Source organism: Phocoena sinus, chromosome 1, assembly GCF_008692025.1.
Source record: "Phocoena sinus isolate mPhoSin1 chromosome 1, mPhoSin1.pri, whole genome shotgun sequence".
Classification (NCBI taxonomy): Eukaryota; Metazoa; Chordata; class Mammalia; order Artiodactyla; family Phocoenidae; genus Phocoena; species Phocoena sinus.
Window position 1 is genome coordinate 135,212,761 of NC_045763.1, and position 27,563 is coordinate 135,240,323.

A 27,563-nucleotide genomic window follows, 5' to 3' on the forward strand; every position below is an offset into this window, starting at 1 on the left:
TGAATGACTGTGGAAAAAAAGAATAAGTTTCTTTTTATCCCTGCTATGTCATGTCAGTATATTTTGCACATTTAAATGCTTTGTTATGTGGGAGAGAAAAGGATGTTTGGATTTACAGGTCACTCAAGCAGAGAGTTGCACCTAATCTTGAAAATGCCGATCAAGTGTGTTGAAGCTGGGCCACAGAAAGTTGTGAAACCAGTGTTTCAGACCCTGGAAAATCTATCTAAAACATTCAGGCAAAGAACTCCTTGAACTCTTGTGTTTTAAAGAGAGAGGGATATTGGTCAGATATTTTCTTGATAAAGATTATCCAACAGTAATCTGCCTCTTGGAGCCTGTGAAAAATAGATTCCAACATCAATTCCAACTGTACTACTTGTAATACTAGAAAGAGCAGGTGTTAGAGTTTTCTGTCTCCAGGACCAGACTGAAAAACAGGATCCTGAAAAACAGGACCTAGTCTCTGTGAGTGGATGACTGATGAGTTGATATGTTCTGCTTCTCCTTTGAATCTCAGTCACCTCATCTTTAAATCAATCCTCTGACTTTTCTGTTAACCTCATAGGAGAATTAGAATTTTATGGGTGGAAGTGTTTTGCCTACTATAAAATAACATAAATATTTTATGATACAAAGTGAAATCTGATTACATCATAATGAAATAGTAACTTCACATATTTAAAGAGAAAAAAAATTTTCCAGAGTCTTTGGAATACTTAAAAATACATCTTTTCTGAATCTTTTAGTTAATACTTTTTGGGTGACTGACCCTGCTTGTTCTTTTATTCCCCTTGATAGCTCCATTTTTTCTCAAAGGGCACCCACTACAAATGTACTCCTCAAGCCTCCTAAAACAGCTGCTGGTGATTGATCAACTGTATGCAATATAGCACTGATCAAAGGGATCAAAGAAAAAAATGTCAAAAATCCAAACATGTAAATCATAGTTGTTTTTCTTTTTTTAATTGATTTATTTTATTTATTTATTTTTGGCTGCATTGGGTCTTCATTGCTGTGCATGGGCTTTCTCTAGTTGTGGAGAGCGAGGGCTACTCTTCATTGCGGTGCATGGGCTTCTCATTGTGGTGGCTTCTCTTGTTGCAGAGCACGGGCTCTAGAGCACAGGCTCAGTAGTTGTGGCTCACGGGCTTAGTTGCTCCGCGGCTTGTGGGATCTTCCCGGACCAGGGCTCGAACCCATGTCCCCTGCATTGGCAGGCGGATTCTTAACAACCGTGCCACCAGGGAAGCCCTAAATCATAGTTTTATAGTTACTGGTAGGACTAGCCATGATTAGATTTATCAAGGAAAATTATTACTTAAATTATGAAATGCAGTATTTATTTCTTAATGATTATGTAAGAATTATCTTTATCTTTGAAGAGGCAGGGGACAATGCATGAAAATATTTGGGCATTTGAGCTGAATATGAATACATAATTATTATTATTTTGTTTTTTATTTTTTGCGGTACGCGGGCCTCTCACTGTTGCGGCCTCTCCTGTTTGCGGAGCACAGGCTCCGGACGCACAGGCTCAGTGGCCATGGCTCACGGGCCTAGCCGCTCCACGGTATGTGGCATCCTCCCGGACCGGGGCACGAACCCGTGTCGGCAGGCGGACTCTCAACCACTGCGCCACCAGGGAAGCCCCATAATTATTTTAAATTAGGAAAATGATTAATAAAAATTGTTTAGCCATTTAAAATAGTAAAGATAAGAAATAATGTATTATAATTTACTACTTAGTAAGTTAATTATTTTATGTACATACAAAGTATATTGTATTTTAAAAATAATGAATTTGGGTTTATTATATTAATAGACACGTTTGATTTTGTTTTATTTATATACTACCAAAATATAATTAAAGAAGATATAACTTTGAAATTAAAATTTATAGTAACTATAACTTCAAGTCTTTGCTATAATAAAATTGGATTCGGAAATAACTTAGGCTCTTCTGTTTGTTTTTTAGTTATTAAGTCGAAAAGACAAAACTACCTTTGAAAAATTAGAATATGTAATGAGTAAAGAAGATAACTACAAAAGACTCAGAGACTATATAAGTAGCTTAAAGATGACACCTTGCATTCCCTATTTAGGTGAGTTACATCATGTGTGTTCATTATGCCTGGTTGTTGCTCTGCCTTAATCAGTAGTTTATATAAAATTCAATATATTTTAAAAGTTCGTGTGTCCTTTAAAGAAATTAAAGGATTGTTAAGTTGAAAAAATAGACTAGAGGAATGTGTTAGCTTATTACCTGGAGTGTATTTTCATGTCTTCTTAGAGATGGACCATATGGTAAAGCAATATGTTTTACCTATTTTAGTAATGCTTTTAAAGAATGAACCAATAGTTTGCAGTGAAGTTTAATGCTGTCAAAATATTTAACATTAACTAAAGAAATTGATCAGAAGATTTAATGAATTTATTTTCAACATCGTGAGTTCTCACTTTATGTAGTTGGCAGATATTTTACAGTGAATTATGAAAAGCAGTCTCAATGAATATTGGTGTTACTGTTTTCCTGGAAGAAATAAGCTGTTTAGCTGTGGAAATTTAGCTCAGTGCTGAGACAGACAAATCTGTATTTGACATATTATTTGCCTAAGAATGTATCTCTTTACTATATAGTTTACAGTGTTGATGAATTCCAAGAAGTATTGAACCTAAAACATTATAAGCTTATGTTCAACAAAATATGAATAGTAATGCCTTATTAGGTATTTGAATAAAGAAGACTGAAACTATACTGTTTTAAATGTATATGTAAATTTAAATACAGAAAATACTTTATATTATATACACCTAGTATATGCATTAAAATAAATTGGTTTGATCCCATGTAGAGAGTAATCAAATGGTAACATTTGCTTTTTCCCAGTATCCCCTTTGCTCCCCTATCTCCACTTTGTCTTTTATGTAACTACTCATACTGGATTTCACCATAACTATTTTTGAAAATAATGGAAAAACCTGTTACCAGTTTAGGAGACTCTACAGTGTAAACTTTGAAGTCTTTACAATACCGGTGACCAGAACGCAAAGCAGGGACAAAGACAGTTGATGACACTGTCATTCAGCTGCTCTACGGCATCAGCCTTAGTTTGTCAGAGAAGACTTGAACTTATTAGACCATTGTGGGACATTCTAGAATTCCAGTGGTAATGGGGAATGTTGTACACCCTGAATTGAAGGCAGAATACTCCTATGCATTGTATAGATAGTGGCCACTACATACCATTTGTCTGTTTCTTTGATAAATAGTTCAGGGCCATAATAAGCATGACTCAATCAGAGAGGCTGTAAGCTGGATATTAGGAAAGACATTCTGCATGTGCTCCACTTGTCACCTTGGCTGTGCCCATTCTTGAAAGATGTAATTTGGGGAGAGGAAGAATAGAGGATTTTAAAAAGTCATCAATATCTTCATACTCCATAAAAACATAAACTTTTTATAGCATAAAGAACATTAGACTGAGAATTGGGAACCATAAATTCCAAAATGGCTCTACCATACTAACTTTTCAGGTCATTGAATTGTCTTCTTTAAGCCTTGTTTTCTTTACCTAGAAATAGCACACATAGGACCAGAATCATGTTCTTCTTAAGGCTGGCTGGGACCACAGTGGTCTCTTGTATCTAATTCACTTATATTACAATTGAGAAAACCGAAGTCCAGAAAGGTAAAAGAGCTGGCTCATAATCCTAAAACCTAGTTAATGACAAATCTGAAGTTCTGATCTAGCATCTTTCCAATTATACCTGCTAAACTCTCATTCTAAAATTTACTGATTCTATGATTGCATTTTTTTCTCATTGAAATGTTTTTCTCAAATTTCATAATTTGTATTTTTTAGAAAAAGATTATTTCCTATTGAAAATGAGAAAATAACAATATAAATCCTTGTGCTCTGATGTCTAGTTCAGAGGTCTTTGTTTTATATTTATTCACAGTAGAGACTTCAGTACAAGATTTGATGTTGTCTGTGCATGTGCACATAAGCGTACTCTCACGCACGTACAAGGGCGGGGTGGGAAATCGTTAAATAGTGGAATCTGGAAAGGTTTTCCATTAAAGAATATACCTGTTTTCTCCCAGCACTGGTACCTAAAACAGAGTAATTGTTCCTGTGGGTTAAAGCAAATGAGGCAAATATTGAGGTGCAGAAGTTGGTTTGGAGAAAATAATAGAACCACGATCTTTCCTGTGTCTTCAGTTTGGTCTCCATTGACTCCTCAGTTCAGTTCTTTTTCAGTTTATATATTCTCATGACCCAGAATCTCCCTTCTCACTATTACCTGTAATTTTGTGAGAGGTTGATGCTAGTTATTTCTGCTTATTGAAATTCTCCACTTGTAGCACCAGTCTCTCTTGATTTGCCTTCTACGTTTCTGGCTTTTGTTTTATCGATTTCTCTTTCTCTGCCTTTCTCTTAAATCTGTTCTTATAAAGGTCTCAGTCCACTTCTTTTCTTCCTCTATATGCTCACTTGGAGTAGTCTCATGCAGTTTTTTTCTGTATATTGCCTGATGACTCCCAAATCTTACACTAGACCTGTACATCTAATTGTCTTTGTAATTCCTGCAGCCTGGTAACATTTTAGGTACTCAAATACTCAAATACTGATTGAATGAGATATGTATTGGTAACTCTTAATTTAGCATGTTCAGAAGTAAATTCGTCATTTTTCCCCTTCTTCCATACCTGATCCCCATCTTATTTCCTGGCTTAGTCTACTAGTGATCACAGTGTTGCATTATCTGCACTGCTCCACCACCCTAGAAACCTGGGGGTTTTGTTTTTGTTTTTGTTTTTTTTTTACTGAATTTCTCCTCCTCCACTTCTTATATTCTCTGTTGACACAAGATGCATGTTTCTGAGGGTTGTTCAAGAATTAGAAGCCAAAGGGAGGGGTGGGAAACGGCAAAAACTTAAGTTAAAATAGAGAACATACACTTTAGCATCTACATAATTTTATACATTGGACTCTTCATATAATTATTCATCCCTATACCAGTTTGTGAAGAAGCATCTGAGAATGTAAGATGATTGTGGAACATTTGGCACAAACATTTGGTAGACTTGGGAAGGGAAAGTGAAACATTGAAACGTTTGTCAGACAAGTTATTGTGACTCAGTTTAGTCCATTTCCAGCATGAAAATCGTCTTTTTAATGTAGTGACAGTTTCATTTTATCGCAAAATTTGAGATTAAATGTATTCATTCCATCTATCAAAACATACATGCTTTTCCTAAGAAAATGTGAAGCATTTTCAACTTCATACAACTTTTTGACTGCTTGATTTATTTATGTCATAGACAGCTGGTTCATTTTCTCATTCCTAATCTTCAATACCGAAGTGTGTTGAAGAATGAAGATTTTACAATAGTTTATATCCTGCTAATATTTACATTGTTCATATTTTGTTCTAATTTAAAATGAATTAGGATTGTGATTTTTAAATTTAACTTTTCTTTATTTCAGAATTTTTTTACCAGTCATATTAAACTAGGCCCAGGGCAGATAGATGCCAAAAAAGTCAACATTTACAAGATGCTGTACATTTGATAGGAGAGAACCTGTCCCGAAGACATTTGAAAGATAATGCTCATTATTCATATTGGTAGCTTCTATTTAACTATCTCTCTTCAAATATACAGAATTTGCATAATGCTACCCTTTATCCATTATGTCTGCAAAGGTTCTTTTGGAACAAATGTATCAACCAAAAGAATCTATCTACAGTGCACAGAGAAAAGGTGAAGGCTAATTATCTATTTCTTAACATGAGAGACATGATCCAAACTAATGGTGTTTTTGCCCCTAAAAATTATGATCAGAACCAACCATTTTTTGTGAAGCTTAAAAAAGAATATGGAGGTTTGTATGCTAACAAAACTCTTATTTTGATACTGCCAGATTTATTTATAATTCAATGTGGATTAAATTGTAAGAAGTAGAAAATGTTTTCTTGGCTTTCAACTCATCATCCCTTGAAAAATTGTCTCTTCTGTTGGTTTGCATTCAAGGTAAAAATTAGTCAGCCTGGACAATATAGTGAAAAATTCTTAGACTAAGGATACAGTTTTTCTGGAGAGAAATAGTTTGGCAAATCTCAAGGAAAAAATTGTTTTATATGAGAATTATTGCTTTAAATCTGAAAATCATTAACAGCACTCATTTGTTCTTGTCATTGGAGAACAATCTTAAGGAGCTTATTGCAGAATTTGGCATGGGAAGTTTTGCTTTGCTGGAGAGAGAGAAAAAGAACATTGTGCAAAAATAATTTAGTTGTATGAAACATAAATATTCTTTCATGTGCATTTTCTAACCTCATTTCTACTTTATTTATGTAATTTTGGGAAGATGCAGTAGCTCAACCAGCTTAGGTGGTTTTCTGAGAAGGAAAGCATATGTTTTTAAAACTATGGAAATAAGTTGTTGCAGTTCTATACATTGCTTTCTATTAAGTAGAAGCAGAATGTTACAGAGAAGTTTTTTTAAACTCTCCTGCCCTTCTGTAGGACATGAGTACACTGTTTTGATGTGTCTACGTATGACTTCATCTCTTGTAGAGAAAGTCCCCTGCCCCAACTTAAAGATTTTCATAATAGGCCTTTTTTTTTTTTAAGAAGAGAAAAGCTGTCCTTGTATCCATCTGTAATATGGGATATAGTGCCCCTCTCATCCCCTGTCCTCTGACAAGCACCATTTTGTTTTCATTAATCTCTTTCCCTCAGCAGTGTATAAGCCCTGAATTTGTCTTGGTCCAGGGCTCTATGTTTAGCATATAGAATAAAAGCGGGCACTTACTTACTTATTGGTTGACTTAATTAATTAAATGATCCCTTTCTGGCTCTTCCCATTGTCCCAGCAACTTCTTTTGTTTTAAATACATTTATTTGTGTGCACTTTTGTATACAACTCCCTACCCACCCCCAGTTTTCTTTTGGTGCATCAGCTGGCCATCCAGTGTTTGCTTAGCACTATTCTTGGTGATAGATGTAGAACAGGGATCAAAATGGACTTTGTTCCTTCCTTTGTGGAACTTAACATCTCTTTAATGCCAAAGGCTCAAGTTGATGTCATTACCTTGTGAATAATCTCTCATATATCCTATGTCATGAAAGAGGTACATAACATTACCAGGCCTTGATAGCGGTGTCCTCATCACAGCTAATGAGATGTTTAAAGCATGCCTAAACTTACAAGGACTTTCAGATTTCATCTGATCCTCTTTTATGTTTCACTAGTTTTTAACCTATGTTGATCTCTGAGTAGAATATAGTTCTTTAGTTTTACGTTAGTTTGAGAAATTTTTGCTAATCTATGTATAAATATTTTCAAAAACAGTAGCTTTTTATTCACATTTCTATTCAGATAATTTCAACAAAGTCCAAAGCTTTCTGCAGCTCTCTGGGAATTAATGAGATTGTTTTCCTGCCCCATTGGTAGAATTTTACTTGGTTAAATGTATAGACGTCTCTGACACTGATCTCAAAAATGCCTAATGGTCAAAAAATGTCATTGGCTTTTCATATTTTAAGAGTTTTATTCCATTTTCCTTTCTTTTGTTTAATTTGTGTATAATACACACCACGGATTACTTTACCTTATTCTTCTCATTAAGATTACATATTGAATTCTAAAACAGCAATAAAGCATGTTCAGTCATTTTCTTTTGAATCTTGAGAATGAGCTCTGGCCAAATGGCAGCTAGCCCTAGCTTTTTCTTTAGCCAGAATTACATTCCCATTTTCCATTACCTCATTTATATCCCCTTTTACCCTCATTCTTTTTTATATATTTAAAATTCTTCTAACATTCTTTAATAGTATATTTTCTGAAGTTTACTTTAGACCACTCAAAGACTTGTGATATAAAAGGGCTGGGAGGGGGGCTTCCCTGGTGGCTCAGTTGTTGAGAGTCCACCTGCCGATGCAGGGGACACGGGTTCGTGCCCCGGTCCGGGAAGATCCCACATGCCGCAAAGCGGCTGGGCCCGTGCGCCACGGCCGCTGAGCCTGCGCGTCCGCCGCTGAGCCTGCGCGTCCGCCGCTGAGCCTGCGCGTCCGGAGCCTATGCTCCGCAACGGGAGAGGCCACAACAGTGAGAGGCCCGCATACAGCAAAAAAAAAAAAAAAAAAAAAAAAAAAAAAAAGGGCTGGGGATGGGGTTACATTGATTTCTTTCCCATTTTCATAGTTTTTCTCTTAGTGGCCTTATATCTTTAAAAAATATCGTCTGTAGAAGCTATACAGATCTGCATTTTAATCATAAACAGGATCAGGTTCCCCCAGTTGCAGCAGCTTTGCCAGTAGTGTTTCCAACAGCTGATATTTCAGTAATGTATTTTGTAAATTTTTTAGCAAACCTTAACAGGAGACTAATAATAAAAATCTTAATAAGTAACATTTATTTGCAACTTAATCCTCTATGCCCAACACTGTATACTTCACATAAATTATCTAATTCTTAACAACAACGTATAAGATACGTGATATTATTCATATATTATAAGTGAAGAAACTGGAACAAGGGAGGTTAAATTCACTTGCTATAAAGATATGCATTATAACCATTTCATTTATAGTTCAAAGAAAGCATTGTGGGATTATATTAATATTTTGGAAATCTGTCTTTAGTTTTAATTTTGAGTTCATTCTTCAGTCTTTCCTGTAATTATCTATAGAATTATGATGTAATAACTATTGACCCCACTGATAAAATTGAAAACTGAGCTTATTTTTAGATGGCTTTTTGAGGAGGGGTCGTGGCATCATTCTTTTCTTACTTATTTTCTCAGACACTAAATAAAAGACTAAAAAATTGTTAGGATGTAATCATTTTTAACTTACCATTGATTAATTTAAATATATAAAAATCATATCACATTAGTAAAGGTTTACAAGTAATTTGAAACATTTTCATGATTGTGGAAGTTTTTACAGGCTTATTATTACCAGTGGGAGTCCTAAGAAATATAATGCTAGAAGAATTAGCACTCCTGTATCATGACTCATAGAGTCAAGTGAATATTAGACTGAAAATTTGATCTTTATACTCAACCAGGCTTGGAGCCTGAGGATGAGCTTGTTAGTTCATATCTACTAAATTTCAGTATGGTTTCTAATATTGGCCTTATCCAATATCTCATGTTTTAAAAGTCTACTTCAGAGATGCCAAGTTTCCTTGACATTGATGGTATCCCATTGAGTGGAGAATAGAGTCTAAGTCATTTTTAGGGTAAGCTTCATTTCATTTATTAAAAAAACTAAGCATAAATAATCCTTCTATAAACCAGCTGCAGGGTTATAGCTCAATGTTACTGAATGTCAGGCAACCACACCTTATTCCTTGTTAACCTGTAAAGTAGCTAGCTATCGGACCTTGCCTGCCATACATGTGACTTATCTAATCTCTGACAAGATTCTCATTAGGCTGAAATCCCTTACTATAGCTATTCTTACCTTAATTTTTCTTACGGCCCATTCTCTTAACTACCTGCTGTAACAGCTGACATAGCTCTGTTAGGTTTGCAAATGAAGATCATGGATCGGTGTAATTTTGCACCTGAAAATTTGGATATATTGTTTCTTTTAGTACATTTATTACTCACTCTATGCAAGGCACCGTGATAGGTAATGCAGAAAGTACATAGATGAGCAGTAGTAATCTGGCACTTAAAGGCTACTGAGTACTTACTAGTGTCAGGCATTATTCTAAATGTTTTACCACATGTATTACCTCCTTTGATTTTCACAGTAACTACGTGAGCTAGGTACTGTTGTTATCTCCATTTTATAGATAACGAAACCAAGGCAGGAATACATAAATTGCCCCAGGGAACACAGGTACCTGGTAGATTTGGGCCACAAACCCAAGCAGTTCTGCTTTTAGGACCTATGCTTAGCTATGACATAATACCGCTTCTTTTTTTTTTTTTCCCTTTGCGGTATGCGGGCCTCTCACTGCTGTGGCCTCTTCCGTTGTGGAGCATAGGCTCCAGATACGCAGGCTCAGCGCCCATGGCTCACGGGCCCAGCCGCTCCGCGGCATGTGGGATCTTCCCGGACCGGGGCACGAACCCGTGTCCCCTGCATCGGCAGGCGGACTCTCAACCACTGCACCACCAGGGAAGCCCAATACTGCTGCTGCTTCTTTGATCTCAAGGAACTCACTTGCCTAAGTCATTCTTAAGCTTTCCAGGAACTTCAGAGCAGAACTATATCACCTCTATAAAGGAGAGCACAATGCACCCTGTGGCCAAGGCAGTTAGCATTCAGCACAGTTTTCTAGTTTGTTGACTTTCACATGATTCTAGCTTTAATAATATTCCTCTTCTGTGAAAATTATTTAAGACTTGTCTTTAATAGGGTTTTGGATGTTTAAGTGAAATGCTGTAGTTCTACAAATAAATGGAATGCCCTAGTAAAATTTTATTCAGTTAAGATTTGATGAAACAATTAGATGCCTAATTTCTCCCGGAAATCTTACAGCAGATTTTTCTGGTTCTGGGGATGGTGGAGAGGGACTTTAAAGCCATCCCGAAAGGACCACAGGTAAAGCAAAGAATAACATCAGGGTTTCAGGGTTTGATGTTCTCTTACCTTCTTTCACCAGAAGTTTTATTTTGAGATGTGGCAGAGCAAAAACATTGGTCGTGTTGATGGACTTGAGTTGTTCAGATAATTATAATTATCTTCAGTTTTGACTGGTTGAGCAAAAGTCTCAAGAGATTTCTCTAAAATTTTTAGTTCACAAATGAATTAAAGGAAGGTTAGCTCTAAGCAGAACATAATTTCTAGAAGAAAATTGTTCTAGAAGATTGGTAATAAAGTTGTTAGTTGCAAAGATGAGTTAAAGATACACACGCACACACTGGAATTGGCAGTTAGGACTAGCCAAACCCCTGTGTATTCCATTCTGAAGCTGTTGAATCTCAGTATTGGAAAAATATCTAACAGTTTCTTGAAGTCGTTTTAGTCTCACCCGTAAGTATGCAGTCATGCTTGTAAAGCTGTCCAAGCTTTCTGACTTGACCAGCAGACAAGTTTTTTCTAAATAGTAAAGATCAGTAAATTAGGGAGGGAAAAGTATTAATAAATAAACTTAGAGTTATAATTCAGTTCTTTAAACCATTGGCTCACTAAATATTCTGCACTTTTGTAATATCAACACTTTACTGATATAACAACATAAAATAGATTTCAGGAGATTTTGATGTTCAGCAAATCATATGAAGATAATATTGAAAAATTCATTTGTATATTTCTGTTTTTATAAATTGACCATTTAAATACGGCATACGTTATTTTTTTGTTTTCAAAGGTATGTATTTTAATACTGTGGGTTTCTTAATTCTTTTGGGAAATTGACATAAAATATATTGTCAAGAATTCATATTTAATCATTTCATGTGAAAGGCACAAATTCACTTTGAAGTAACTTTTATTCAATGTAGAATGTTGGCAAAACTAGAGTTTTCTTCTAATTTCCTGTCTATATTTTTATAAATAAAATGTATTATTTTGCTGATATCTTAAAATTATTTTTCCATTGGAAGTTACAGCATTTTCATAAAGTTTTTAAATAAATTGATAAGGATCTTGAACATGATTGAATTTTGATTTAAAATAAAGCTAAAATTTGTTTTACATTGTGGCAAATATTTACATTTTAGAGAACAAACTTTGCCTGTAATTAGTCAATAATATTTTTAAAATAACTTGGATTATAGATACAAATAATCTGCAGTATATTAAGGGAAGATGAGACTACATTCATAAATCTCCTTTTATAGTTGCAGTAAAATTCATTTAAAAAACTATATCTGTAGAAATGAATTGTGCAAAATAACATTTACATTAATAGGAACTGAAAAATAGAGTTCTATGTCATTTAAATTGGAGACTGTCTCCCTTCAGTCAATAGGCTTGATCATCATCTGAGCTGCTCTCAAGGAGTATGAGCCACCTCGGTATTCAGCCCAAAATATTCCGTCTTGGTACTTGCTTCTGTAATGGCCTCCTCTGTACCATACTCCATTTAGGTTAGAGTGTGCACAGGCATTGTACCACCATCCTCCTTTATGAAAGTGGGCGCAGTTTCCTTTGAGGAAAAAATATAGACATCAGAGTAAAAGTTTCTTCTAAGTGTGGTACTCTGTGAACCATCAAATACTTATTCTACTTTTAGAACAATGTGAGCTTTTCTTACTGATTTCAGTTACCTTTATCTTCATAGTGTTGTTTCTTCATTTATTCTGTTACTGTTGCTTAAGTATCACCTACTTGAAAGATCACTTGAATTGCCGTTTTTATTTTGCCCTTTGTTTAGTACCTGCTTTTTTGTTGTTGTTAAGTGATTTAATTTTCTGGCTAGCAGGGTAAATAAAATGCAAGTCATTTTTGTGTGCAAGAGAGAGAGATTGGAGAGATCGGGAGGGAAGGATATGGAGTTGCTAAACAGAGTAAAGTTTGGGGAAAATTGATTTTCAAAATAGCAAAATAATATGAAATAGTACTATTAGCAATCAAATGAATTTCTATAAGTAAGGCATGTATTATGAGCATATTTGTTTTCCTTTTTTCCTCTTTTGCTGGTGTGAAATAGAGACCTATGCGCTGATTGCCAAGACACAGCTGAATGTAAAAATAAATCAGCTTTCAGGGGTATGTCTTTATCAGAGCCAGAAACCTAGGTTAAAAAGGCAAAAGTATGTGAAAATTAAATTAAAAATTATGTGATGGCCTTAATGAGTCTTTCTAAAGAGACTATTTCCCCTCTGAATAAAGCTTTTTTGCTATTCCTGTACCACATGCTGCAGTCGTCTTGCTAGTCCCCTTTACCAAGAAGTGCCTTTACCCGATGTACCCAAATGGCTTGTTTCCTTCACTCCCTTCAGGTAACATTCAAATGTTACCTTTCTTGGCCAACCCACATAAAATGGCACCCACCCCCTGTTCCCTTATTCGGTTTTACTTTTCCTAAAGTACTTGTCACCACCTAACAAATCATCTTGTCTCCTTCTAGAAAGTAAGTTCCAAAAGGGCAGGAACTTTGTTCACTGCTGTATTCCTCAGCACCTACAACAGTGTCTAGCACATGGTAGGGGTCCAGTGGGATTTGTTAGCAATTTTAGGCAGTTGGAAGTTTTATTTCCAGATGAGTATGTTTTGTTTCCCATCTCCACCCCATCAAGTTAGAACAACAGAACCTTGTTCACAGAGTTCACACTTTGGGATTGCCTTAGAGAAGAGCTCCTAAAAGCTGTTCCTTTCAGCAGGTTGTATTCTCTTTGAGTCCAAAACGACCTTTCTGAAAAGACTTTAATGGCAATACTTTAATAACAGGGTTCTATTTAATGCGTAGAAAGTGGTGATTCTACAGAGAATACACATCAGTTTTTTCTTACTCACCTGCATACATATCTTTATCTCTGTCCAGTGTGGTGAACTGTTTACCATTATGCCACATCATAGAATCCCCAGCATTCCCCTGGTAAGTTCCCAGGCGCAGTCTATAGAATTCACTTTCAGGTTCCAGGCGAAAGCTGCTATATTCTGCATAGACTTTTTTATCACTCCAGTCTTCTAATTCAATCAACAACTTATAATTATCTTGATTGCTAAGCATATAGATATTTTGCAGTCCAAGCCAATATTCTCCATCTATGTTTCCAAATCCTTTCTGTTAATAAACAGAGAGCATGCTTACATGAATAAGTATAGAGATAGTAAACTTTTTATAGATAAGTTTTAAACATTTGATAGCATAAAAATATTGACAATTTAAGTGGTAATGTGACCTTCCACTTTTGTAGATCACCTGTTCTACTGAAGTCCCATATAATCACTTTGTTTTGTTTTGCTTTCTCTTAATTTGTCAGCATTTATTTGCACAACTACCTCCAAACTTCACAAATAAGACAAAGGCAGAAGGGACTAAAATTATTCATAGCGACTAAAAACATTAACTAAGTAAACTACCCAGGCCCTTAAAAAGGGTTCCTGATTTCTCTCATACTCATAAAAAGAAACAATTTTTTGTATATAGATATTGTCCCCACCATAGTCAAACAAATAGGACATCTAACATTTTTATGATATTCAATAAAAATGATAGTATCTGTTCTAGAACAAATTGTCTTCTTTGACTCTATTAGAAATAAAATTAGTAAATGTAAGAAGATAAAACAGTAATCTTCAAAGCTCCTTCTTTAAAAGATTGTAGGTTAATATTTGAAAAACATAATAAATCAATTATCCTATTTCAGTAAGCATTTGCCATTGCAGGTATGCAGCAGAATATAAGTTTGGTAAACCTGATCTTAACGTTAAATGTATTTTCAGGGGGGTTGTGTTGCAGGATTTTTTCCCCTTGTTAAAGTAGAGGACTTCCCTGGCGGTCCAGTGATTAAGATTTCCCCTTCCAATGCAGGGGGTGCGGGTTCACATCCCTGGTGGGGTAGCTTAGATCCCACATGCCTTGCCGCCAAAAAACCAAAACATAAAACAGAAGCCATGTTGTAACAAATTCAATAAAGACTTTAAAAATGGTCCACATCAAAAAAATCTTTTAAATAAATAAGTAAGTAAATATAAAGTATAGGACCTCCAGCACGTGACGGTTTTTCTAGGACTGTTTATCTCTGATTAAATATACTTGATAATGGGCACAAATGTGGTCATGATTAAAAAAGCAGTTGTCTTCTTAGAAAATGAAATTAGGATCAGTCTTTGCAAAGAATTAAATACATATGTAAGTCATTCAGACTGAAAGGAAACATTTTAAAGTACATCTTCAGTTTCCTTTCTGCGTTTTAATTTTGACTTTAAAACCAGAGATGAGAATTGTCTTTCTGACAAATGCAGATAATGAAAAACAGATGGATAGTTTTTTTTAAACTGTGTATCTTATTTATTGCATATAATGACTATTATTGCAAGAGCTGCTTTGTTCCTACCTCTCCCCCATGTCTGAAACACTGATTTACCTTATAATTTTCCCAATTTCTGAAGAAGTTGACAGAGCCATCTGTTCTTTTCTGAATAACAGTCCAACCCCCAGGATCCAAACTGTTCTCACACCATAACTGCATTGGTCCATTGCTGTTTTCAGGTTTGATCATATAAATCCCACTGACTGAATGTCCAGCTTCTTTTGCATGCTGACAGTCTTTGAATGGTCCTGTAATCAGAATATCTTTGATTGCCAGGAAACGTAATAGGAAAAGAGCCATATTAAAGTAGTTTTTAGTCAAGAGTCTTACTTACCTTTGTATCTTTCTTTACAGATACCACTTTTTATGTATTGTGTACACAATACAAGTTAAAGAAACTAAATTTATATTTTAAAAAAAGCTAAATAAAAGAATTACCCTAGTCCCACTATCTGGAACATTAACTTGTTTTATCTTCCACTGTTCTTGCAAGTCTTTGTCCAAATACATACTTTTTTGTATTGTTATAATTCTAACACACATAGAAAATTGGATTCTGTCTTTTTATTTTAACAAACATTTCCATTGGACTACAGTCTCCATTCTAGCACCTACGGTAGCTGTAATATGCAATCTTTGATGTTGATGTATCATGTTTATTCCACTGCCATTGGACACTGAGGTTTTATCTGATTTTTGCTATTATAAATAACACTGTACAAAGTGTCTTCTTATTGGCTTCATTTTTTCATACTTATAAAGATGCTGCAGGATTGATCTACTGGATCAAAATGGTACAAACAGCTTTACAGTTCTTCATAGTGCCCAATTTTTAGTTTCCAAAATTTGATTTCAGTGGAACACACTAGTCCCTTGAGATGCTCAGTGAAAATGGTATACCACCGTCAAATAAGTTTTAGACTGCTAAATATTATGTTACCCATTCGGAAACACAATATACATTCACATATTAAAGACTGAGAAACCCTGAAGTAAACCAGTTTCCCAAACTTTTGGAATCTTTTAACGTTTTCCCTCATACAACAGTTCATAAGAATACACTTTAGGAATGTTGGCAAAATGCCTTTCTAAAGTGTTGTATCAATTTATATGACTGATAGTAATTTTCTTATTTAATCTACACAATGACTTTCTGATAGTTTACAGATGTTCTATAGATGAAACAGTTAACTAACTAGTCTTTAAACCATAGGCTTAAACCCACTTTTTTCTAATCCCAGCATCTATGCTCTGAACTGCTGTGCTACAGTTGTCCCCATGTTATCTCACAGTTTTATGAATTCACTCCCTATTTTTTAATCCACTGATAAGTTTTTCGTAAATTTAAAAATGACAAAACATTTTGTAAAATCATTTGTAGAGTGTCTTGACTCTTGAACTTGTGATTTCCATATTTTTGATCTAAAGAAAGATAGCTTCTAGTTTTACTGAACATTATTTAGTTTCACCCTTCTCCAGTGTTTTGATGCTTTGATTTTTTTTCGTAAGTATGTCAAGATATGAAGTGGTTCAGAAATAAGAATTACCCTAAAGATCTATTAGAACAACCAAAAAAGTATAGAAATTTCAGTTGTCAAATTTTATATTTTACTAAAAATTTTTAAATTCTGACATGTAGAATTTTTAGAAAATGTGTGAAAGTAAGAGAGTTTAGTCAAGTAAAATTCATCCAAGAAAGTCTGTACTGTAATGATGATAGGATTGTTGAAATTTTGAGGAATGTGTTATCTATACTGTGCCAAGTATATACAGGGTCCCTTATGGGGCCTTATTGGGATAGAATTAATCTCATTAAATAAACAGTTCCACAGTTACGTCATTAGAAGGGATTCTTAGAGACTATAAACTCTTCCCTCTAGATTACTCCTTGAAGATGGAGACTGTTTTTGTTTTTCTTCTGACTTCATGTCATCACTGTTTTAACTATTAAGTAGATGGTCAATACATTTTTGTTAAGCAAATGAATCAACTAAGTTGCCTTCACATTTTAAATAACAAGGAAATTGAAAACCACACACAAAAATCAGAGATGATCAATTCTCTAGTCCATGTTTTTATTATGTTTCAGGTTTTTAAAAATTATAATACAGTGACTTGTAAGCACTACAGATTACTATTAAAAATTTGATGAAACTGGAAACATGTAATGCTATCTTTCTTGGGTTATATTTATGTTAGGTATTAACTGTCTTAGTTATAGAGTTTCAATTTGATTATTTTTTTATCGTTTTTATTTCTCTTCTGAGATTCCAGTCTTGCATTTATTATGAACATAGTTTCCTTTAAGCCGTAATAACTACTTTAAAAATTCTTGTTCCTTCTATTTCCTAGTTTGTTGAGAGTTCTTACCATGAATGGATTTAGGATTTTGTCAAAGGCTTTTTATTTATCTACTGACATGATGATATGGTTTTTCTTTTTTCTTTTGTTAATATGATAAATTCTGTGGATTGTATTTTTAATGTCAAACCAACCTTTTATTCCTGGGATAACCTCAACTTTGTCATGTTATCGTTTTTATGTATAGATTGTTTTGATTTGTTAAAATTTTGTTCAGAATTTATGCTTTTATAGTCATGAGGATATTTGTTAGTTTGTGAAAGCTCGTAAATAGTTTCTTAAGCTAGGGAGGACTATTCTAAAAATAATGTTTGCCCTTTTCAGACTGGCCATAAATTAGATCACATTCCATTTAAATTCAGTGTGAATTATTTTTATGCTATCTAGCTTCTCAGTTATTGAATTTAAATTACAGAGTATTCAGAGCCTTTAACACAATGCTTTACAAAGTAGTCATCTTCAGTAATTTTGTTCCCTTTTCTTCTTCGTTGCTGACCTTGACACTTACTGCGTAATTTAAGGAGCTTGTGTAACAAATGTTTATTTAATTCACAAATTTAATGCGACTATTCAAAGATGAATATACAGTCATTTCTATTGCAGAAAAATAACGTATTCCTGAAAAATCTCGTGTTCTGCAAAACTGTGCACTAAAAATAGCAGCTGATGTTAGCTGTTAGCATACTTTGTGTTCAGCTGCAGTTACTTGTGGCACAGACAGTAATATGCTTGGGGAAAATTCCATATGAATCAATATGACCACTTTGTTTTGCTGATATTATTCTCCTTTTTTTATCAGTCACGTATGAGCTACTTCACGTTACAGAAACACGCATTGTAGTCAAGTCAGAGAAGGGTAGAGAAGTTTAAATGAAGTATGATTTCCAGGTCCAATCTTAAATTATTTTGCGTAATGCATGGTAACGTGTTTATTTGTTTACTCACAAGCAAGAACTGTAATTTTTGGTTGTGTATCCACAGGTTAACCCACTTAGGTGCTCAAATATTTGTTGAACTAAATGATTCCTGGCAGCCACAGTGGTTTCCTCAGTTCTGCATTAATTTTCCCAGAAATGTCTTTTCTGCATCTATGATAGCCTAGAAATCTTTAGGCTCCAGGGATAAGGAAACAACCATAGAGTCCAGTGGGAAGTGGGGGGAGCGAACTCCACTACAGCTTGCTGAGTACTCTGATTGAGTCAGCAGGGCACCCGGGAACACTGGCTAAGAATTAGCTAACCTACATTTGTGGGGAAGAGCTGGAGTCGGCTCCATCTGAGCTGAGTTGTGAAGATTGAGTAGGAGTTTGGCCATTAGGGGTGGAGGGTCTGATCAAGGCCACACATGGGTGAAATGTGCTGAGGCGTGGAGACAGAAGAGAGCTTGATGTTCCAGCAGAGTTACAAATTTTGCATGTCTGAAATGTCAGTGGTTGGAGGGTGGTACTTAGAGCTCTTGAGGTTGGCTGTACGGTTGAAATTGATTTCTTCAGTCTAAGAATGCAGTCATTATAGTTGTTTACCACGTTAACCAGATTTTTTTTCTAAATTGTCACTTTCACAATAGTCAAGGATATCTGAGGAGCATTGCTCTTATTTTAAAACCTATTAGTATTGTAGTTAAGGCACACATGAAGTGGTTTTGTTGCAATACATACAGATACCTCTCTTATTTCAGAAATTTGCTTATTCTATGAATGTCATCTTTGTAAATGTTTGCTCTGCACTCATTTGAGTATAGTTTTGACAGTTTACATTTTATGTTTAACTATATATTCACAAGTTGGACTTTCATTAGATTATTTGAATTGCTGTTAAAATATTTAGAAACATCAAGGTTTTGAATCTTGACAGAATATTTGTAAAATGCCATTTGTTCCTTTCCTGCTATTTAATAAGCCCTCGGATGTTTAAGCAAACTGGGGAGTTCTGGGTTTTCTAGATCCAGCCTTGATTTGATAAGACTTCCATTTATGCAAATTTAAAATTATCTTCAACTTTAACTTTCAACCCACTTTTTCGTAGTGGGCTTCATGTTTACAGTTTGGATGCCTGTTAGACTTGGTTGATATAAAGGCTTAGGAAAATGTGGTTGAAATTCTTTTCCAAGACATATGGATAAAATTAGCAGTGCTCATAGCTGTTTTTTTTCTCGTCAGTAAAGATAGTAAATATCAAAATTTAGTATTTGTTTATTTTTATAAGTAAACCATTAACCTGTCTTAGCCCAGTGTATACTGTTGGTCTTGGCATAAATATTTTCTCATTATTAACTTGTATATCTTATTCATTTTCTGCTGTAGAATTAGGTTATAGATCATTCTTACATTAAATATTTTACTGCTTTCTCTGTACCATACAGAATGCTTAACAGGAATTCTTAAAATGACTAGTAAAAAAGTAGCAGCTTTATTTTTGAGAAGCCAGTTTTAACTTGCTGGTTTATATTATCAGAAATAAATTAATTGATTTATTTATCTATGATATTTATATATGATTCAGGAATTTGTTATTAATGGTTCAAAGGGTATAGACTGGAAGTACCTTTCTTTCAAAATAGGAATTTTATTAACCTTTTGTTTGCATTGAGTAATTTTTTTTTTAATTTTATTGGAGTATAATTGATTTACAGTGTTGTGTCAGTTTCAGGTGTACAGCAAAGTGAATCAGTTATACATATATCCACTCTTTTTTAGATTCTTTTCCCATGTAGGTCATTACAGAGTACTGAGTAGAGTTCCCTGTGCCATACAGTAGGTTCTTACTAGTTATCTATAATATTTTATTTATAGTAGTGTGTATATGTCAGTCCCAATCTCCCAGTTTATCCCTACCCACCCCACCTTTCCCCCTGGTACCCATAAGTTTGTTTTCTACATCTGTGACTTGCATTGAGTAACCTTGAAATAGTCATCTTCTATGACACAATTGCATTCTTCTCAAAGCGGGAAAATGGAATTCTGTACATTGAATTTGAAGGACCAGTCTTTCTTCCTCAGTTTCTTTGATGATTAAAATTTATATAAGACTAACAAACTCCAGTTAACAGGTCTGATTCATCATAGAAAGAAAAATATTGACCAGTCGTGCCACATATTTTCCAACATGTATTTTTTCATTAAGAACCCGGATTTTGAACAGAACAGTGGGCTACAAAAGACAAGAGGTTTCCTACTTTGAATAGCATCTTTACTGGGAACCATCTTTATTTAACCTACCTATTCTCCTTCTATAAAGAAACTGTTTAATTACTTAAAAGGAAAATCGTTTTCTTTTTGTTGCTGAATTCCTCATTAATTTTCTTACTTTGTCCCAATCCTGTGCTCTTTGTGATAGGAGAAATAGGACAAAAGACATAACCAATTTAGAGCTTTCAAATAATTGGTCAGCAAGTAAAATCTTTTAAGAGGTAAACTTTTTAATTGGGTTGTGAGTTAAGCATAAGGTAAGTATATTCAACAGCATTTCTGGAATGGGAAATTTGAGGCAAATACTTTCTAAAGTGATAATAGATTCTTTCTTGTAATAATATGAATTACTTTATTAATGTATAAGTTTAAAATGCAGTTAGCAACCTGAGCTTTTATATTGAAGTTACTTAAGAATATACCGATTATTTTTTATAACTGGTTAATGGAATCATATTTCAACCACTTTGCTTAACCAGTCTTCTTTAGTTTCTCTTAGTTTAAGTGCTAATATAAATATGCCACTGAAACCAATTGCATTTTTAAAATTTACTAATAGGAAACATTATAAATAATTGAAAATTAGCTTATTACCCACTAAAAAGCATTTTTTTTAGTTTCTAATGACTGTTTTTCAAATTTAACTTTTTAAGCTTACCTTTTATATTCCCATACGTAGCAAGGCATATATTGGAAAGTGCACTCAAAAAATGTAATAATGATATTCAGACTGTACACAAAGCATTTTCACATGCATCACCTCATTTAATCATCACAACAAACTCTTTTACAAAAGAAGCAACTGGGCCTAGGAAAAGCCTGGCCAGAATCCAAGTTTCCTGGTATTCAGATCTATTCTCTAACTTACTATGAAGGAACTTTCTCAGCTTCATTCACCTACAAGGAATGAACGTATTTTTATAAATACACCATTTGTAAAAGGAAAATGTTTTCTTTTATGAAAGACTAACCCAAAATGTAGCCAATGAATAACATTAACAGTTAAGAATTTTTTGATGGCAGTTTGCCAAGTGTATAGTTACATTCTCAAACATTTTGTTTTTTAGGTAGAGGGAAAGTAATGTCTCTGGAGATTATTTATTGTAAACCAACAAAAGTATTCTGCTATTTGGCATAAGTTCCTAGTAAGTTTGTTCTCTTGAGGTGCATTTTTCCTATAACCATTTTAAACGAAAATATAAAATTGTCATTAAAACACCTTTTTAAAAAATGCTGATAAATAAAAAGAAACGAAATTGAGTTATTTGTAGTGAGGTGGATGGACCTAGAGTCTGTCATATAGAGTGAAGTAAGTCAGAAAGAGAAAAACAAATACCGTATGCTAACACATATATATGGAATCTTAAAAAAAAAAAGAATGGTTCTGAAGAACCTAGGAGCAGGACAGGAATAAAGATGCAGACCTACTCGGGAATGGGCTTGAGGACACCGGGAGGGGGAGAAGGGTAAGCTGGGACGAAGTGAGAGAGTGGCATGGACATATATATACTACCAAACGTAAAATAGCTAGCTAGTGGGAAGCAGCCACATAGCACAGGGAGATAAGCTCCGAGCTTTGTGACCACCTAGAGGGGTGGGATAGGGAGGGTGGGAGTGAGGGAGACTCAAGAGGGAAGAGATATGGGAACATATGTATATGTATAACTGATTCACTTTGTTATAAAGCAGAAACTAACACACCATTGTAAAGCAATTATACTCCAATAAAGATGTAAAAAAAAAATGCTGGTAAGATATATATAACATAAAATTTACCAGCTTAACCATTTTTAAGTATACAGTTCAGTGGCATTAGTACATTCTCATTATTGTACAGTTAATCTCTATAACTCTTGTCATCTTGCAAAACTAAAACTCTGTACCCATCAAATAACAACTCCACATCCTCCCCTCACCCCAGCCCCTGGCAGCCACCATTTCTACTTTCTATCTCTACAAATTTAACTACTCTAGGTACCTCGTATAAGTGGAATTGTACAGTATTTGACTTTTTTGTGACTGGCTAAGGACACTTTTTAAATAATGCATATACATTATGCATTTAAAGAGTTTATAATGATCATGTACCTACATGTAGAGTGCAGTAATATGAACTTCTTGCTGCCAGAAGCATATGTAAGTACAGCAATAGACATCCATCTTTGCCCTTTTTTGTGCAAGTACCCAAACAGCTTAGACATATTTTCCAGTCTGACATAAGAATAATATGAACAAAGATTTTAGCACGTTATATGTAAAGAAAAAATAGCAAGTCTATTTATTGTTGCTTGTAGTAGTTTATATTTGATAAGAATCACAGAATATTAGAACCAGAAAGAGGTGTTAGAATCTTCCAGTCCAACCAGCACTCTCTCATTGTACAAACAAGAAAACACAGGCAAAGTGACTTACCCAGGGTCAATAACAAAGGAAACAAGTTTCCTTAATTCTGTGCAGTTTCCCTTGTAGCTAATTATGTCCTTGAATTTCAGAGACCAACATTTATAGAAAAAAATAAAAAGTTAATGTTTACTTATAACAACAAATAAATAATGAATAACAGAAAAAGTTATGCGCGTGCTTAATTTTTACATTAAGGATTGGTTTATTTGGGATGTATACACCATTGTTTCATTAAAGCAAAAGTCTGTTTAATGGGACCTTTGATATGCTAAATCCTCAGCATGATTTAAGTCTGTAATACTAGATTTTTTTGCACTACAGCTCAATGTGTAATAAAACCTAGAACTGACGCATCTCATTTTGCTTAGGCATTTTTCGTGTGTCAGTGTATGAATATGTGAATAATCATTTCTTCTAGAACTGGTGATACCTCCAGTTAAGATCAGTACCCACAGAAAATACTCCGTGGCAGTCATCTCCATACTTACATAATTGTGCATCCCATCAGTTAAAAAAAATTTCACACACTTCAGATATGTTTACTTATAAATTGTATGTAAAAACTACTGGTAAATTGTATACAGTAAAAGCTTACACAAGACATATTTTAAAAGAATATAAAAATTATTTTTTTTCTTTCTATACCCAGGTGATCATTTCATACACGTTATTCCTTTGGAAATCTTAATAATGATCATCATTTGCCTAATTTAATGGAACACTAGCCAGTTGTTAGTGTTAGTTAGAACACTATAAAATGAATGACTCCAGTACAATAGAATGTGTTAAAGTACTTTCATGAAGGTCTTTGGAATGACAACTTTAAGAATCTCTGTAAAAATGTAGTTATCAAGTCAACCAGCATTTATTTAGCATCTGGAAATGACACAGTATCCATCTACCAGGAAGGAGCTTGTATTATAGATGGAAGGCATTTTATTTAGATGTGTGTACAAGTACTGTGTGTACATGTGAAGGTAACTGATAATTCAACAGTGAATATAAGAAATGTTGTGTCTGTGTTACAGAGAGTAGAGACATTCTAAGGCACAGAGGAACCCTTTCCACCCGCCCCCAGCCCCGCCAAGGTCACCCAGTTAGAAATCCAGGATGTCTCTATCCTCTAGCTGCTTCCATAGATAATTTGGATCTAAGTTAGAGTTCTGGCTCTGAATAGAAATAAGGGACACATCCGTGAAAGACTGAAAAGCAACATGAGTAGAACTTAGTTGACTGCGTGTGTGGGACAGGAGGGAAGTGTCAAAGATGAGCCAAGCGAATTCCAAAACGGGTAGTAACATACACCAAACTAGAGAAGTCAAAATCCATTTACCTGTCAATTTTACTTACAGAAATTTATATCCTGAGAGTATAATCATAGAGGAAAAAAAAGAAGAACAAAGTTAATTTTTAAAGTTGCAAGAGTATTGATTACCGTGTTTATGGGGGCGGGAGGGGTGAGAAAGACCTGAAGGTTATTACCAAAGTGTTAACTGTAGTTTATTTCTGAGTATTTGGATATTCAGCAAACCTTTTTACAAAGTTTGTTAGTGTTTTCTAGATTTTCTTCGGTAATTATTGCTTTTATAATAATAATTTACTTATTTCTAAAAGGAGAATGCCAGTTTAGGGAAAAGATTGTTTTAGGGTTTAGTTATTTATTTACTCGTTCTTCAAGTATTTATTGTGGTGCTTCCAATGTGCTGAGTACAGCATGCCAAACCTAATCCTGGCTAGATGTTTGAGAGAGAGACATGAAAAGACAGTTCACTTTCTTCCAGAAGCATTCAGTCTAGCAGGGAGACAGACATGCAAACAAATAGCTCCAGTGTAATATGATGTAAAAAACATAGTCAAGGCATAGTCAGCAATTTGGGGAAGGAGCCATCTAGATACGTTTGTTTGAACCTGAGTAGGTATAACATTTAAGACACTATTTTAGCTAAGCCTTGAAATCTGCCAGGTTGACAGATAAGCTGAAAGAAGGCATTTCAGTAGAGGAAGCAGCAGCATGTGAGGTAATGGTCGAATAACCAGATGCAAACATCTAGCTTTGGTTAGAATCAAGAGGCAGAGCTCCATGCAGGAGTCATCTGAGCAATGGTGATACTTGTAGCCTTGAAGGAGTATAGACCTCTAAAACAGAGTATCTTCAAGAAAGCCTTTTTAAGCCATAGGAGAAGGAAAAAGGTGCCAGTTGAAGGACCTAGAGAAGTAGGAAGAGTCAGAGTATTATGATGTGGAGGCCCAAGAAAGCAGAGATGTGAATGGTCAGTGGTGTCCGCTGCTGCAGAAAGACACATCCACTTTGTGATGTACATACTTCCAGTCTTTGTCTTTGTTCTGTGTTTTTGTTGTTGTTTAAAATTATTTCATAGTCTGTGCGCAGTTTTTTGTCCTGCCTTTTCAGAAAGTAAGTGAATGAACTGTAATTAATTTTTTTTTTTTTTTTTTTTACTTTTGGGCATTTGGGTTTTTTCCCTTTACTCCAAGAAAACAAATCAACCTGTAAAGAATTCAGGAGAATGGCTTATGAGAAATTGGATGTAGGTGTAAAAGAAATGTTTTCAGAAAGTTAGCAGTGAGCTTATTACTAGACTGAAACAAAGATGAATTCTTCATCTTTTTATTCTGGGCACCTTGATGAGTGACTGATAATGAAGGGAAGAAGGAATGAAATTAGAAACAGAGGTAGAGATATTAGGATCAATTCTCAGGTTTTTTAATGTATTGAAAACTTACTTATACTTACATGGTTACAAGGTACAACGGTAGGATTTTAGCTTTGGAAAATAGGAGGGATATCTTTTCCTCTTGAGACAAAATAGGAGGGATATCTTTTCCTCTTGAGACTGAGGGCAAGAAGGCATGGGTTTTGTGCAAATGTTTTCACGATAGGAAAGCACAAGGAACCTAGGCCTGAGTAGACTTAATCTCAGCACAGCTGTAGGTGGTGCATGTGCTGAGAATGGAGATAAGAGGGGGTTAATTCTAGGCTTTAGGAGAGTGAAAGCAAATTATTACATGTTCCTTTTGAGGAAGATGGTGATGGGAAGAGCATCAAGAGGCAAATGAAAGGATTGTTTAGCAGTCGTGAGGATCTGGTTGGAGTCCGAGAGGATGGTCATAGAGGTTAGGAGTGGATTGTGGACTCATCCCTGTCTCAATGCTAGTAATTTAGATTGTAAGAATTTGGATGAAAGACTACTTTTTCCACGAAATATACTGTTCCTATGAACTCTTAGAGCTGAGAGATGTATTTAAGATCAGTTCTTGGTTGATAGAAAACAAAAACAGAAAATTAATGTTCATGTATAATTACATCACCAGAATGAAGAATAGGCATGTATTACGAGCATTGTCTCATAAACCATAAAACATATTAACCTTGTACTTCCATTTTTAACAGTAAGAGGTAACTCACCTTCATTGATGAACGTAACCGGTGGTATCTTGAAAGGGCTTTTGGTGGGAGAAGTTGCCAGATCAGGTGGTGGCATTAAATCTCTGGGGTAACCTGGATCCCTCTGTATCTCATTGCCTCCCAGCAGACCAGGAGTATACTGATAACTGTTAGGAATGTGCTGTGGCACTACCTGGACGAGAGGAGGAGACACGTGGGGGTCTTGTCGGGAAAATATCCTCAAGCACTGTTCTTCCAACAAAGTGATCATCACAGACTGGTTATTGACAAGATCAGTCAAGGAAGCATATTTCAGCTCTAGTTCCCTGTACCTTGTTGCCATCTTCAACATTTCTGTGGTGACATTGAGGATTTTATTTTCCAACTGGGAAAGTTCGAGTGAATTATCCCTCTTACGGATAATCTCATGTAATAGTTGCATATAGAGTTGAGTAACACGAGAGTTCATGTTACGGCTTTCTTTTCTCAGCAGCTTTACCTCATTGACAATGTTTCCATCTACATCCACCACCAATTGCAGGACATCTATCTCCCGCTTCTGCCTGGAGAGCACGTCCTTCAGGTTTTCAAGGTCCATCCTGGTGATCATGTCTTTAATGGTACCTGCATCTTGCCCTTTGGTATTGACACATATTGGCCCTGTTATTTTTTGTTCAGGTACCAGGAACGTGTATGAACATTTCTTTGCTTCCTCTTTACCATCTGTGGCACGAGGGTATCTCCTCTGGGTTATTTTTTTTATTTTGAACTGTCCTCCTCTGCAATGTCCAATGCCCATTAGTAGGAAGAATAGCACACTTAGGGTCCAGGTAAAAGCCTTCATTTTGAAATGAGGTTGTGTGACGTCTTTAAAAAAAAAAAAAAAAAAAAAGATGAAGGGAAAAAGTAGAAAAGAATTGATATTAATCTACTTTTAAAGTCAGTAACATAAAAAAAGTATCTAAGGGAAAAACTGAATATCTATTGGTGTTAATAAATTGGGCCAGAATTAAAGTTATTAATTTCTTAAATTCAGTATTAAGCACCTTCCTATTTGTTTAAAAATTAGGTTTCAGAGATGAGCTCTCCAACTACCACCTTATTGTAATGCTTTTTGTTCCCCAGCTCAATGAGCAGATCTTGGTGAGTGCCCACTGTGTGCTGAGGCATATTGTTAGGTGCTCTTGTGGCTTCTGAGACCCTGATAAGACACTTTTCTTACCTTTAAAAAGTTCACTTGCTATCTTAAGGCTT

At 34.9% G+C, this 27,563-nt stretch overlaps 2 protein-coding genes across 7 annotated transcripts in view; one reads left to right on the forward strand and one right to left on the reverse strand.

The window, feature by feature from the left end:
- RALGPS2 (Ral GEF with PH domain and SH3 binding motif 2) overlaps window positions 1-27,563 on the forward strand; it is a 312,954-nt gene that overhangs the window by 234,184 nt on the left and 51,207 nt on the right. For all 5 annotated transcript variants that reach the window (XM_032631376.1, XM_032631382.1, XM_032631369.1 and 2 more), the window contains one exon: window positions 1,979-2,105. In XM_032631376.1, the coding sequence (XP_032487267.1) occupies window positions 1,979-2,105 (127 nt within the window). The remainder of the gene's footprint in view (window positions 1-1,978; window positions 2,106-27,563) is intronic.
- Window positions 5,445-27,507, reverse strand: ANGPTL1 (angiopoietin like 1). Of its 2 annotated transcripts, XM_032631423.1 has the most exons (5): window positions 26,331-27,507; window positions 15,010-15,203; window positions 13,433-13,703; window positions 11,944-12,122; window positions 5,445-5,462 (listed from the first exon to the last, which is right to left on the reverse strand). In XM_032631423.1, exons 1-5 carry the CDS (start codon window positions 27,151-27,153, stop codon window positions 5,445-5,447), a joined length of 1,485 nt encoding a protein of 494 aa, XP_032487314.1. In that variant the 5' UTR covers window positions 27,154-27,507. The 2 variants fall into 2 exon arrangements, with proteins under 2 accessions (XP_032487314.1, XP_032487306.1); XM_032631415.1 differs by lacking the exon at window positions 5,445-5,462 and having other exon boundaries at window positions 11,565-12,122.

Coding starts and splice junctions, on each gene's coding strand:
- ANGPTL1 (XM_032631423.1), bottom strand. CDS start 27,153: ATGAAGGCTTTTACCTGGACCCTAAGTGTGCTATTCTTCCTACTAATG. Junction 15,204..26,330: donor GGTTACGTTCATCAATGAAG/GTGAGTTACCTC, acceptor TTCTGATTACAG/GACCATTCAAAGACTGTCAG. Junction 12,123..13,432: donor AGATAAAGATATGTATGCAG/GTGAGTAAGAAA, acceptor TTTTCCTCAAAG/GAAACTGCGCCCACTTTCAT.